We start from the raw sequence: 13,990 nt of genomic DNA on the forward strand, positions 1-13,990 counted from the left end.
GACCTTCTCATCATTGGTAATATCTATACCTATTTCTATACACTATGTATACATGTGCACATACAGATCTGTTAACTGTTTCATTTGTGTTTTTGTATACTTGTACATGTGAGAGCTTCTTTAAAAGGAATGAAAATGCTTTTATATTCACTTGACTTTCACTTCTCATCAATGTTCTTTTGGCAGTTCTACCATGACTAAAGAGAAGACGACACCAAGATGAACGTCACAAGTTCCTTCCAGCACGTCTTTTCATGCAGACATTTTGTTTACATTTGCAAAACACTCATAAAGCTATGTAAAGCTATGTAGTGAGAAGTATTCACTATACCTTATTTGAAAACCATCACTCTAAATTTGCAAGCTAAATTGAAAATCAATTAAACGGCTCGGCGCCTGTGGCTCAAGCGGCTAAGGCGCCAGCCACATACACCTAAGGTGGCGGGTTCGAATCCCCAGCCCGGGCCCGCCAAACAACAATGATGGCTGCAACCAAAAAAAAATGGCCAGGCGTTGTGGCGGGCGCCTGTGGTCCCAGCTACTTGGGAGGCTGAGGCAGGAGACTCGCTTGAGCCCAGGAGTTGGAGGTTGCTGTGAGCGTGATGCCATGGCACTCTACCCAGGGGGATAGCTTGAGGCTCCGCCCAAAAAAAAAAAAAAAAAGAAAATCAATTAAACTAGGGATTCAGTTGGGAATACTCTCTGGAAACTTTGCAACATCATTTATTTCTACTCTCTTCTGTTCAACTACAGAAGTTTTGTCAAACATTCCATTGTTGCTAGTATTAGTAGTGAAGTTTAACTGGCAAATTGACTACATTTTCTGCTACTAGAGGTTAATGTGGTTTATTTAAATTTATACAGATGATGGAGTTAGTGGGAAAATGAGACTTCTGTCATAGTGGCCATAGCTAAACTGACACCCAATATATTCATCACTGCAGAGCATGTGACAAATTGCCAACAGAAAGTGTATCTGCTTAGAAAAAGGTTTTGTACTAGCTAAAGCCCAAAAATTATACCAGTAGTAGATGGGCAGAGTAAGGATTTATCTATTCCCCTTATATTTATACGATTCCAAAGGGAATGTTACCTAATTATATTTGAACTTGAAAATGGCAAGAACATGAATTCTCCCTGAATATGATTTTTGTTGCTAGGAGCAGGAAGATTTCTATCAGATACTGCTCCTTAAAAAGAATGTGGAAAAGTTTAATGTACAATATTTTTGGAAAAAAAATAATTAGTGATTGTTTTAAACAGTGTAGAAAGTATCACCAAAACTAACCACCACCTGTAGCCTAATTTCAGTCAGTGGCATCAAGGATAGCTGTCAGCTACGGACCATATAATTTTCTAAATAAACATCCTCTATCTATGTAAACATTCCCAAGTTAAACAATCTTTAAAACCCACAAAAAAATTTTTAAAGCCACCAAAAGTATAATAAAGAAAACTACAGAAACACAAGAAGTCTTCAGTCATGAGCTGAGAATACGCTGCAGTACGGGGGGAAGAAAAGGCTGAAAGTGCCTCATGTGAAAACTAAATTATCAAGACTATTTCCCAAACTCTAACTACTGTAACTCTCATCAACACAGTATTGTTAGGCATTTTCTGAGGAAAATCCCTGTGTGCAATGATCCTAATGCACCAAATTTCTCATCCAAAAAAAAAAAAAAAACCAGAATGCTGACAACACTAACATAAATTTGACTTCATAAAAGCATTTCTCAAAAAATGGTTTCTTAAAAAAAGTAGGTCTTCTGGGCGGTGCCTGTGACTCAAAAGAGTAGGGCACCGGCCCCATATGCCGGAGGTGGTGGGTTCAAACCCAGCCCCCATCAAAAACTGCAAAAAAAAAAAAAAAGTAGGTCTTCTGCTTTGAGTGGTACACATAGGGTAATTCAATTGCTCTTCAAGCAAAATCAACATGAAGACATTACAGAACAATAACTTTCTTGGGTAGTTTGGAAACTGGGAGAAAAAATAACAACAAACTATGTTTTTACTCAAATCCTCACCCACCCACAAAAATTGGTTTTTTAAAGCAAGCAAATCATATAAAGAGTTGTGTTTACAAAGTTAGCTCATTAAAGCAAATGAGGTGATAATTCAAACCTTGTCATAAATTACATAAATACCTTTACATGTACAAAACCATTATCTCTAAATGGTAACTTAAACAATCTTCTGATGTAAGAACTCTACACTTAGAACTCTACATTTACAAATGAGTGGTTTTTTCCTAAAATATTCTTATATTCAGACTCCAAAAAACTTAAATGCCTTAAATATAACTTAAATTTTATTTTCTTATCTACAATAAGTATATTATCTTAAATAAAGATATGTAGTTAGAAAACCAAAGAGCAGATAAATGCAGAAACCATAATCTATATAAAGGAAGACTAGGAAGTACAGAGTGTATTTTTACTGAATTTCTCTAGAAATCTGATTCCCAAATATATAATCTCTAGTTGTTGCATATAAATACATGTATACACATCTCCAATAAAACTCCACTAACTTGTAACAGGCAACTGATTAATAAACTGATTGGAATAGGGTGGGGTAACAATATAAAGAACAAAAACTAGTGAGTCAAACAATGAAAAAAATTAAACCTCCAGAGCTTCCATTTGTCATCAGAATCAACATGTAATAAATCTTTATGATTTGTGATGGAGAACTGAGCACTTGAAGCAGCCAATATCCAAAACTTATCAGACTTTAACAATATCTAATTTGGGGCTCTTTGCTCCATCCCCTCCAACTACTAAACATATGTATAATTGTTTTTGACGAATTAAATACAAGCTTATCTGATAACAGTGAAATACCTCTTAGAACCCTTAGAGATTCTGGAATTAAAGTGTGCCCCAATAGAGAAATAACTCCTCTGATAATCTCAAGCCCTTTATTTTCAACAAAGTCAGTGACCACTTTTAACAAAAAGTCACTGTTTGTATTCCAGTACAAACCAGAAGATTGTCTACAAACATTACAAAATTGCACTTTTAGTTTATAAATTATGCAAAACACAGAACCAGCCTTGTAAACAAGTATTAATACACATAAGCAACTAAAAATTCATCCTAAATTATAGGTACTGATAAAAATTAATGCTATCAACTTGGGTCTGACCATCAGTCACTACCTACTCCCCAACTATTCCCACCCCAGTGTGTGTGCTTCCCTTCCCTCCGTCTTCCACCAAGGTCTGAACCAACAGATAGCTCTGCTTAACTCCAAAGTAGGGTAGACCCACCACTGGATCCCTGAAGCATGGTCTACAATCAAGAAAGCAGGGATGGTGAAAATGGCAACTCTTGTGAGAGCAGCAGGAGCAAAAGTGCCCAGTGCACATCAGCTCCTCCACCATCCTCAGCCTGGCTTCAGCAACTAATCAATCTGTGTGCAGTATCAATGATAGAACACATAACCAGTTAAAGATCAACTCCAGTTCACTATATTATAAACCTGCTAAGGGCGACGACCTACTTCTATCCATTTATGTACCAAGAATCTTGCTCACTATATGGTTCTTAGGTGTCTAATTGCTCTTCATGAATGAATGAATTTAACTGCGTTGAATCCCAATACCTGGAAAATAACAAGAGGAGCCTCCCAAGGAGAACAGAGAGAAACCAAGAGATGTGAAAAGCCAGGAGAAAGCAGGCACAGTGTGAAGATGCAGTGAAGGCAACAAAGCAAGGGTCCAAGCGGAAATGCATATGCTCCTCCCACCATATAATTAAGTTCCAACAGGTTTTGCTATCTCAAGCCTCCCTTGTTAGATTCCATGTGTATCAAAGCAGATCACACTGCAAACCTACTGTTTCTACAACATTAAGAAAACCATTTAGAAAGTCCAAAAACATTTTTAATCTACCTACAGAGGTAGATTATTTATAGATATCATATACACAATTTTAAATATCAGATATATAATTAATATGTTTCTCTTGTTTTATGTCTACAATAAAAACTAAGTTACAGAATAGAACAATAATGAGAATTTATTTTTAAAATTTTTAAGTCAGGTTTTTTCCTTAAATTAGATTTTATATCAATATATGTAGTATAAATAAAAGCTAAATATTGTTATATTAAACAAAAAAATGGTAAAATGTAAATGAAAGCTAAAAATTATCACAGTGAATGCGCGAAATTAAAAGATAGTATAAAACAGAAGGTGTAACGTCATATGTATATCATACATGTAAGATTTACTACAGGTAGGAAATCATATACTAATTTTAGTATATTCTCTAAAACAAGAGAAGGGTAATAATAATAGATCAATTACAATTTTTTATCCTAAGGCCTAGCTACCTTAGGTAGTACCTTGTTTACTATATATGTAAATCATGGGAGAAACACTCAAGAAACAAACTCTGCTAAAAACATTTAAAGAGGACTCACAATACTCAGCCAATAAGAAAGTTAGCATTTTGTCCATCAAAAACATTTTTCAAATGTAGCAGAAATGTTTTTTTCCAGGTCAAACTTTTTTTCCTTTGAACCAATTCACTTAAGAATGATACATATCAAAGAGTGGGCACCATTCCTTACTAGTTAACAAATAAACAAGCAGAAAGTAAAACTACTTTATGTGTTGAAATATTTTAACATTAACTGGAGAATAGTCTCCTTGAGATAAGATTTTTTTAACTGTACTTTATAAAAATCTCATTTAAATATAAAGCATATTTGTTTTAAGTTTGTAAGCTTTGCTTTTTTATGAAAATCTGTTGCATTATATGAAGACTTATGTAGTAACAGAATGGTGGGGGAGGGGAAAGGCAGAAAAAAAATTTTGTTTAAAAAAAATTAAAATGCACTCAATGTATGGTTTAAATTAGGTTGATTTTGAAGCACAAGCGCTCTGAATATAGCTATATACTTTTTACACCACAATCTTTTTTTTTTTTTTTTTGAGACGGAGCCTCAAGCTATCCCCCTGGGTAAAGTGCCATGGCATCATGCTCACAGCAACCTCCAACTCCTGGGCTCAAGCGAGTCTCCTGCCTCAGCCTCCCAAGTAGATGGGACTACAGGTGCCCGCCACAGAGCCCGGCCATTTTTTGGTTGCAGCCATCATTGTTGTTTGGCGGGCCCGGGCTGGGGATTCGAACCTGCCACCTTAGGTGTATGTGGCTGGCGCCTTAGCCGCTTGAGCCACAGGCGCCAAGCCTACACCACAATCTTAAAATGAACTTGTAAATTCAATTATAGCTAAGTCTGAATACCTATATATATTTTCCTCTACCTATCTTCATCTTTCTATAAATATCAATATACATCTTACTCCTACTTCAAGTGAAAACAAGAACAATTTACAATCAAGAATATAATACAATTTTTTTTGTATCTGAAAATAGAATGAAAAATGGAAGCTCTTTTAATGTAAAATTGCCATGGCTGGTTAGTTGAAACAATAGAGGATACATTCCCAATACCAAGATGGATATGGAAAAAATAAGTAACATAGTATCATAAAATTTGTAGCTTACTTTGTGCCTTTTCACAGAAGTTTATCTGAAAGCCTAAAGTAAAAGAGATAAGTTCCAGTTCATTTACTGTAAATCAAACAAACCAAAATCAGAACATGACATTGCATTTTTATATCACATTTTGAATAAAGCTAATTCAAGAGCAATTCATATCACATTACCCCCACCAAGAGACAAAAGTACCACAGGGCTGTGTTTAAAAACTTAAGCTCTTTCAGATGCAGATGTATTGCATTGTATGGAACAGGAATTAGCTTTAAATTCCATTATACTATCTTAACTTGTATTTTTCATATCTATCCAATAAAAAAATAGCTATTAGCCCTTAGATACTAAGAGTAACTATTAAGATAGCTGTTAATTTTTTCATTGTTTTCAACCTAAGAATTCATAATTATTATGTTATTTTGCTAACTCCATTTTACTAATTTACAACTACCCATGATTAATTACCATAACTATGATACAAAAAGTTTTAGTATTTCTTAAACTGTGAAACTAAGACACACATAAAGCAACATCTTCTAGTCAATCAGCTAACTTCAAACAGTAAGACTATGAACTGCTAAAGGGCTAAAACTCTTCTAAAATAGGCCTTAAAAAAAATTTCTTTATCTAGAAATGATAAAGCAGGACCTCAGAAGTTACAGGAAGAAAAACATGAACACATTTCCAAATCCAATTAGATCTGGTTATACCTTATACATATGTCATATACATAGATGCATTTTTTAACAAAATTCACAGTAAAACATTCCATTTAAAACAAAAGACTTCACAAAATATTCTTTCGCCTTCTAGTTTACTGAGTGACTACCTATTGTTCTTAGTGCTCTATCTATGCTTGTGTTTATTAATATTGCTTGGGGAACAAAATGGGGGAAGTAAATTTAGAAGGGTCTGTGTTTATAGAAATACAATCAAAAAAGTAGGGAAAGGGGCCAGTACTGAAGGAAGGATGTATTAAGTAGTCTCTCCCATCTAGTTATCAAAATTCCTAAGATTCTAAGATGACATCATCAATAATACACAAAAACTGAAAAATGCTAACAGAGCTCTCTAACATGATGGTACCTTTGGTGAGCCACAAAGTAACCTACCACTGACTACCTAGTCACACTGGTGAAAGTGCAGGAAGGAGTAGTCCCCCAGGCAAGCATGAAATGCAGTACACTGGTCCCCTCTCTCTGCCACTAGAGGTCAATATGCTGCCCCACCAAATATGCAGCAGGAACAGAATTCAGACAGAAAACAAAATCCGAGACCCATGGGTCTTACAAGTCTAAGCAACTAAAAGTCAGCTAGCCTGCTACCAGGCTAAATGGGCGGAGAGCAAGTCAAAAGAAAAGAGCTCACTGGAAGCACCAGGCAAGTCTCCCCATCACCCTGGACGAGGTAACACTCACCTACCACAACTGCAGAGGTGGCTGTGGAACACTCAACTTGATGGCAACTTTTACTCTTCTCTTTGTAGTTCTAAATACTGTGATGAATAGCTGTTACTAGGCAGCAAAATTAAAAGGTGAGAGAAGTAGTGAACAAAACAGCAGTATAAATGGTGAGAAGAACAAGAAAAATAAAAGGCATATGAAGAAAATAAGTTGAATCTGCATGTAAGGTTATGTAAAATAAAAGGTATAGAATAAAATGTATAATAAATTTTTTTTAAATGTTAAAGTATAGGTGACTGAGAACAGTAGACTCTCACCAATGACTGCTTTAAAACATGAGAAGCTAAGGCCCCAGTTTAAGTGTTAAAAAGTTCTCAAAACTCAAAGTTGTATCATCAGTAAGGTAAGTAGCTTGGGGGGTGGGGGGAGCTGTGAAATTCTTACAGCATAAATACAGACTTGCTCTTTTTATCTAATTATGAATGGAGTGACCAGGTGAATTAGTTCTCGGGCCTCAAACATCCATTTCTCTACACTATTTCTAAGAAAAGACTTGATAACTAATCCAGAGACTGCTGGCAAGGAAGAGCTAAATTAACTAGAACCTAATGGCTCACATTCTTTAGCTTTTTAAATATTTTATAGAGTAAGGAAGGTAAAATTCTTTCTATACTTCTAATAGACTACATATAAAAACATATGAAGACCTACAAAGTCAGAAAGTTAACGCTTAAAGTACAGATGTGAAAAAATACCAAATACCTCCCCTAGCTCGTTACATTCAAAGGGCAAAGAAGGGTGAAGGGGACCACAACAATCTCATACAAGAGAAAGAAAAGCGAAGAAAACTTCCAATATCCTTGACTTTACAAAATGCAAATTTGTGTCTATGCTATAAAGTTCATTCACACATGTTAAACTTTTGAAGTCTCCCTTGTTTCCTAAATTGTCTTCCTATTAACTTACCAATCCTATACATCTGGGAGTAATAAACATCAGCTGAATCTATTGATAATAACCAGTTAATTTGTCTTGCATGCCTCACTTTTTATATATTGGTGAACAATCTATAACCAGGACTTAGTTATACATAACCCTCCGCTTAAATTTTCCTACTGCAAGTGGGGCAATGGGAGTCTTTTCCATTATTGCTGGCCCCAGGCAAGCTTATTCTAATCAAATCTAAGATTCTTCCAAGAATAAATATAAAGATGAATAGCATAGAATGCTTACAAGCCTACAAAAGAAACAAAGCTATGTGCACAATTTCCCCACCTTTCTCTCTAGATTTCTCCCACCCATATTTTTCCCTCATTCTCACTCTCTTACTTCAATTTTAAGATCTTTTATATGGCCCTAACTCAAAACCAACAATTCACTCTACTAAAGTGAGGTAGTGCAGTTTAGTCTGAGAAGCTGTTTAGGACGCATATTAATATATAAAAACAAAAGGGAAACTATTTTATAAACTAACAAAGAATGTCAGAAAACAAGATTCTGGTTCCAACTGTGAAACTTAATTAATTTAATTTGAGTGCAATGGTTTTCCACATAAAACATAAAATTATCAGGTAATCTTAGAGTTTGAAAACAATGTTTCTAAACCTAATTTTGCTTGTGTAATGGCCCTGGTGGGGTTTTGCAGTTACCTCCATTCCCCTTCCTCTAGGCTGATGGTATAAACCAGGTATATAAGTGGTTTTCCACCTCCTTAGTTCTTTCTGATTCCTTGGACATTCTGGACTTTTGTACTGCTGAAAGTGCATTATGAACTACCTGCCATGTGATCTCTCACTAATAAATACAGAATCAGAGCTGCCTTCCTGAGTCACATTCACAGAACACATTACAAAGTCTTCCTTCTGTTACAGCATTAAAGTTCAGTAATAAATACCCAAGACCTTTTGTTTGAAGATAAAAATATCTAGCCTTTCAATTTCAACCACAAAATGATGGCATGCACCTTAAACTGCAACTACCCAAAGAACATCATCATGGCTCAAAGGATAAGATACCTCCTTTAGATAAGGAGGTAGCTAAATTTGTCCTAAATTTGTATTTTCATTGTATTTAAAGTGAATTCCACAATATTTATTTCCTGCTGGGTTATTTCTTCTAGATGTCTTTCCTTACTTCAGCTTTCTCATACTGTATCAAAAGGGAACCATTCTAATTTAGTAATTCTAGGTTGTCTGCATCAACCAGAATCAGTCATGATTTTATAAAATATTAATCAAATCCTTTCCATGACTTTTAAATTCAGGATCTTGTCCTCCTCAGCATATGCCACCCTTTTTTTCCCTTTGGCCAATAACCATCTTACTTCCTTTTTGTCTGCGTAACCAAATGCCTTATCATCGTCTGGAAACTATTCAATAAGCAAAGTATATCCAAGGACAGCAACTTACAAATTATATGCGTTTGGGCAAGTATCTAACTTCTATGAATCTCCATTTCCTTATGTGTAAAACAGAATAATAATACCCAAATATCTGTGATGATTAAATGAGAAAATAAATCTAAAATGTCTAAGAGCCTAGACTAGAGCAGGTTATTATTATCAGTCATTATTCCTGGACTCTCCCTCGGGTGACCAATGATTATGGCACCCTCCCTACCTTTTCCAGGTGTTGACAGACCAGCTTAACCATCTCTAAACAAAACCAGTCTTTCTCCTTTCATTTCCAGCCATCTTGAGAGAGTTAGAAGGGAAGGACTTCCTTAGCTGGGGATGGTGGCAGTACCTATGGGCCAGCTTCTCAGAAGGCCAAGGCAGAGGACTGCTTTATGATCAAAACCTGTAAATAGTCACTGCACTCCAGCCTGAACTGGGCAACAAAATGAGCCATCTCTTTAAAAAAAAAAATTTGTGGCTCGGCGCCTATAGCTCAACCGGCTAAGGCGCCAGCCACGTACACCTAAGGTGGCGGGTTCGAATCCCCAGCCCGGACCCGCCAAAACAACAATGACGGCTGCAACCAAAAAATGGCCGGGCGTTGTGGCGGGCGCCTGTGGTCCCAGCTACTTGGGAGGCGGAGGCAGGAGACTCGCTTGAGCCCAGGAGTTGGAGGTTGCTATGAGCTGTAATGCCATGGCACTCTACCCAGGGGGACAGCTTGAGGCTCTGTCTCAAAAAAAAAAAAAAAAAAAAAAAAAAATTTGTTTTAAATTTTAAAAAAGGAAGAACTCCAAAGGGCCCTGGGGATCCCACCCCATTCTGTACACCTCTACCACCCACAACCATTCCTAGGCACAGCCTGGGGTCCTGAAGACTCTAACAACCCCCATAGATGGGTATTAAAAAAGTAGAAAAATGTGTCACTTTTAGAATATATATTTTCTCACATTTCAGAGTCACTAAAAATTCTCTTAAATATAAGAAAATTTATCATAGAAGACTTAAAGCATGGAAAAACAAAACCTTTCCCTAAACTTTACCCAGGTAGCTAACAAATGTGAGTTATTAAAACGATACACTCCCTTGACAGACACCCAACCCAGATTCCAAGGAAACTGCCAAAAGCATTGGGGGGATCCATGTAATGTCACTTTTTTTTTTTAGCAAAGCCAGGCAGTGAATAGACAGAGGCGTATCAGATATATATAGACAGAGAGAGAAGTCTGTCAACACTTTCTTTGGTTGCCCTTTTTCTAAATTTTGTTTGAGTGATTTGGGCTAAGATGAAATACAACATAGCTTTTAAAAGCCACTGTGGTGTCCACAGCAATTCTTTCCTTAGAGTGAGGAATGATGCATTGTTTTTGAAGAATCAAGCTGCAAATGACATAACTTTTCTTCATTCAAGAGGCCCATCTTGAGTCATGTCATCTACTGGCCAATGCTTTGTCTCACTGTGTAGCCACAAATTAGGCCAATCCTATAGCTCCTTGTCCTTGAACCCATTCTGCAAGGACACATGAAATTCCCAACCTTACCAAGAGTGTAAAGAGACACCTGAAGATTTTCTAAAGTTGGGGAGGGGGGAGGTTAGAAGCTTACCCTTGCCCATTAGCAAATATGTCCAGATGCCAAATTTAGGCAGAATAGCAACGTATGTTATATTTCATGCTAAATGAGTTCCTTTTATATGTTACATAAAGTATTAAAAGGATTTTATTACTTTTCAAACCTGCACTGTTCTCCTGTAATTAACGTCTTCTACTTACTTGCAGTTTCCCAATTAAAATCTCTCCAGATCCAAAAAGCTACTGTAAACCCTCCAGCAAGTTTAGAATTCTATAACATAAATAACACCAAAGCTCCAAAATCAACCCAAAAGGTTGCTCCCACCCCCTGACTGAACCTAAAATAATCTCCTTCTATTTCTGAATTTGCATCCCTTCTAGCAAAGATTCTTCTTTCAGACCTGAATGGCTGAAATAAAACTTAAAGGGAGCTCAGAGAACCCACATAGTAATGACAAGAGCAAAGGCTACCAGTCATATAGGCAGATGAAAACCTACCTCTACCAGAACAAATTACGAAACTTAAAAGCTAATTCCTTAATCTACAAAAGGGATTATGCCTACCTACCCTTAAAGGGTGGCTGTGATCATCAAATTAGGTAAGGATAGTGAAAAACAGCTGTATTAACTGTCAGTTTCTCTGGAACTAAAGTTCCTCAGGTTGTATCATTTGGGCCATCATCTCCTAGAGATTGTAAGGGACTGACCTAGATAATGGTGGAAGGAGTTGATTACGATATCCAGATCCCTAAAAATAAGAAAAACTCTATTGGCACCAATCAATCCAGCTTCTCAAAAAGAAGAAAAATTTACCAAAAAAAAGCTCAAAATACATGATTAACTAACATCCCATCTTAAGTTTCACCACACATTAACTCTTAAGATACATTAGAGGAAATGTGAGAAAATAAGTTTTCTAAAAGTGACATGTTTTTCTACTTTCTGAATGCCAAAATGGCTCTCATTTTTAAGGGAACACATAAGAAATGCAGTAGGTGCTTTAAGGGGGACTAATTTGCTGAGCTGTACTTGTATCAAGTTGTGTTTAATAAATAGCAAAAGAAATGACATGCAACACCATGGGAAAACAAGCAAAGGTTTGGAACTCTTCACTGCACAATTCAGTCCTTCAAAATTTAGATAAAGGCCTCCTATGGTTCTTGAAAACCACCCACTAATTAGTAAAAACAAAAAAACAGCCCAATTTAATCAAAAGCAGTGTGTGGTATTTCATATATATTTTATATATTCAAATGTTGTTAAAAAAAGCCACACTGATTTTAAATCTTATTACACTTTTTCTTAACAGATATACTTCATTAATGTTTTGGGGGTGTTTTTTTGAAGCAGACTCAATCTATCATCTTTTTACTTAAATTGATGTTAAAAAAAAAAAAATGCTCAGCTAAGGGTAAACAGGTAAAGATTACACTAGTCCAGAAGTTTTCCATTACAAACTTATATTTAAGACCTAAGGAAAAAGAAAAAACTGCCTACATTGGCACATGAAAAGAATCAAAGGCACCTACGACATACACTTATTTAAAACTATTTCCTATAACACGTTCTCTACAAATGACTGAGTTTTTCAGAATAAATTATAGATTCTAACTATTCTAACCACTTTAAGAAAACATTATCTTTTTAATAACTCACATTTCTTAGCTACCTGAGTGAAGTTCAGGGAAAGGTTTTATTTTCCCATGCTTTAAGTTTTCTATAATAAATTTAATTTCTTATATTTAAGAGACCTTTTTAATATTACATTTTTAGTGGCTAGTACACCTAAAGCAAGTAAACACGTAGCTATTAATAATCCTGACATACACATAATTCATAATTTTCAAAGCACTTTCACATGCACAAATTTAATAAAGTAATTCTCACAGCAATCCTGTCAGGCTGCTATTATTGATGTTTTAACAGATTGATAATTTCCCCAAGGTTACAAAGCTTGTACACAGATGAGAAGGTACTTTAACCCAGAAGTCCTCAAACTAAGGCCTGCGGGCCACATGCAGCCCGCCTAGGACATTTATCCGGCCCACCAGGTGTGTTTTTACCACCACTGCCTGTCCTTCTTAGCAGCTGACTCATCCCCGGGCCCACAGTCCAGCCCTCCAACAGTCTGAGGGACATTGAACTGGCCCCCTGTTTATAAAGTTTGAGGACTCCTGCCTTAACCCCAACTTTCTGGGTCTAAGTCCAATGCTCTGTCCACTTCAACATTCTTTTTGTTTCTTTGAAATAGAAAAAGTAGTTGCTACCAGCTACTACAAGAAATCATCCCACCCACACAATTTCATTATAAAAGTTGTTGAATTCTCAAGTAACTGGGAAGCTCTACTGCCCAGAATATGCTCTTCTCCATATGCCAAAAGTAAACTACCTAATGCTATTTGCTATACATAAGCCTGGCTCTCCAGAGATTAATTACCTGGTACAGTGAGATCTGCTTCTCGTCACATTTCACACCAACCTGGCTAAATTCACTGGGCTTTTGATTTGCCACAAAAGAAAATTCAAGCCATGGCTAGGAAGGTTCTTGAATGTTACAAGTCAATTCCACACTTTAAATTTACTAAAATTTCTTGGACCAAGAATCATACTATTCCATAGTACTTGGCCATAATATGCAAGAAAGCTCCCTATTAAATCTGTCTACATTGACAAATTGTTGATGAAACATTAAGAATAAAAGTACACAGTAGCTCATTTGAGAAATTTTTCCTCCCTCAAATGCAATCTCATGCTAAGGTCAAATACAGCTTTATAAAACCATTTATAAGTTAAGACCTGGCAATCAGATCTACATTTTGCTACTTCTAGTCATCAAAGAATCAAAGCATAAAAACCACTGAACTTGTAAAGGTTGAGTGTGTTTGTGAGTGGATATGAGAAAAAAATGAGTCAGAAAGATTGAAAAATAATTAAATGTATGAGTAATAACAAAATTAGCAGCTATTCTCCATTATCTTAGGGACAGTGAGAAATATGCTAAAAGAAAAAAATAACCAGGCTCAGCGCCTATAGCTCAACCGGCTAAGGCGCCAGCCACGTACACCTAAGGTGGCGGGTTCGAATCCCCAGCCCGGACCCGCCAAACAACAATGA

At 36.2% G+C, this 13,990-nt stretch overlaps 1 protein-coding gene across 3 annotated transcripts in view; it reads right to left on the bottom strand.

The window, feature by feature from the left end:
* MAP2K4 (mitogen-activated protein kinase kinase 4) overlaps positions 1 to 13,990 on the bottom strand; it is a 153,229-nt gene that overhangs the window by 135,173 nt on the left and 4,066 nt on the right. The window contains exon 2 of one of the 3 annotated variants that reach the window (XM_003791083.3): positions 5,520 to 5,552. The exons of the other annotated variants lie outside the window; for them this stretch is intronic. Coding sequence (XP_003791131.1) covers positions 5,520 to 5,552 — 33 coding nt within the window. The remainder of the gene's footprint in view (positions 1 to 5,519; positions 5,553 to 13,990) is intronic. 3 annotated transcript variants of the gene reach the window in all.

This window comes from Otolemur garnettii, unplaced genomic scaffold (assembly GCF_000181295.1).
Source record: "Otolemur garnettii isolate 467f Iridium unplaced genomic scaffold, OtoGar3 scaffold00046, whole genome shotgun sequence".
Classification (NCBI taxonomy): Eukaryota; Metazoa; Chordata; class Mammalia; order Primates; family Galagidae; genus Otolemur; species Otolemur garnettii.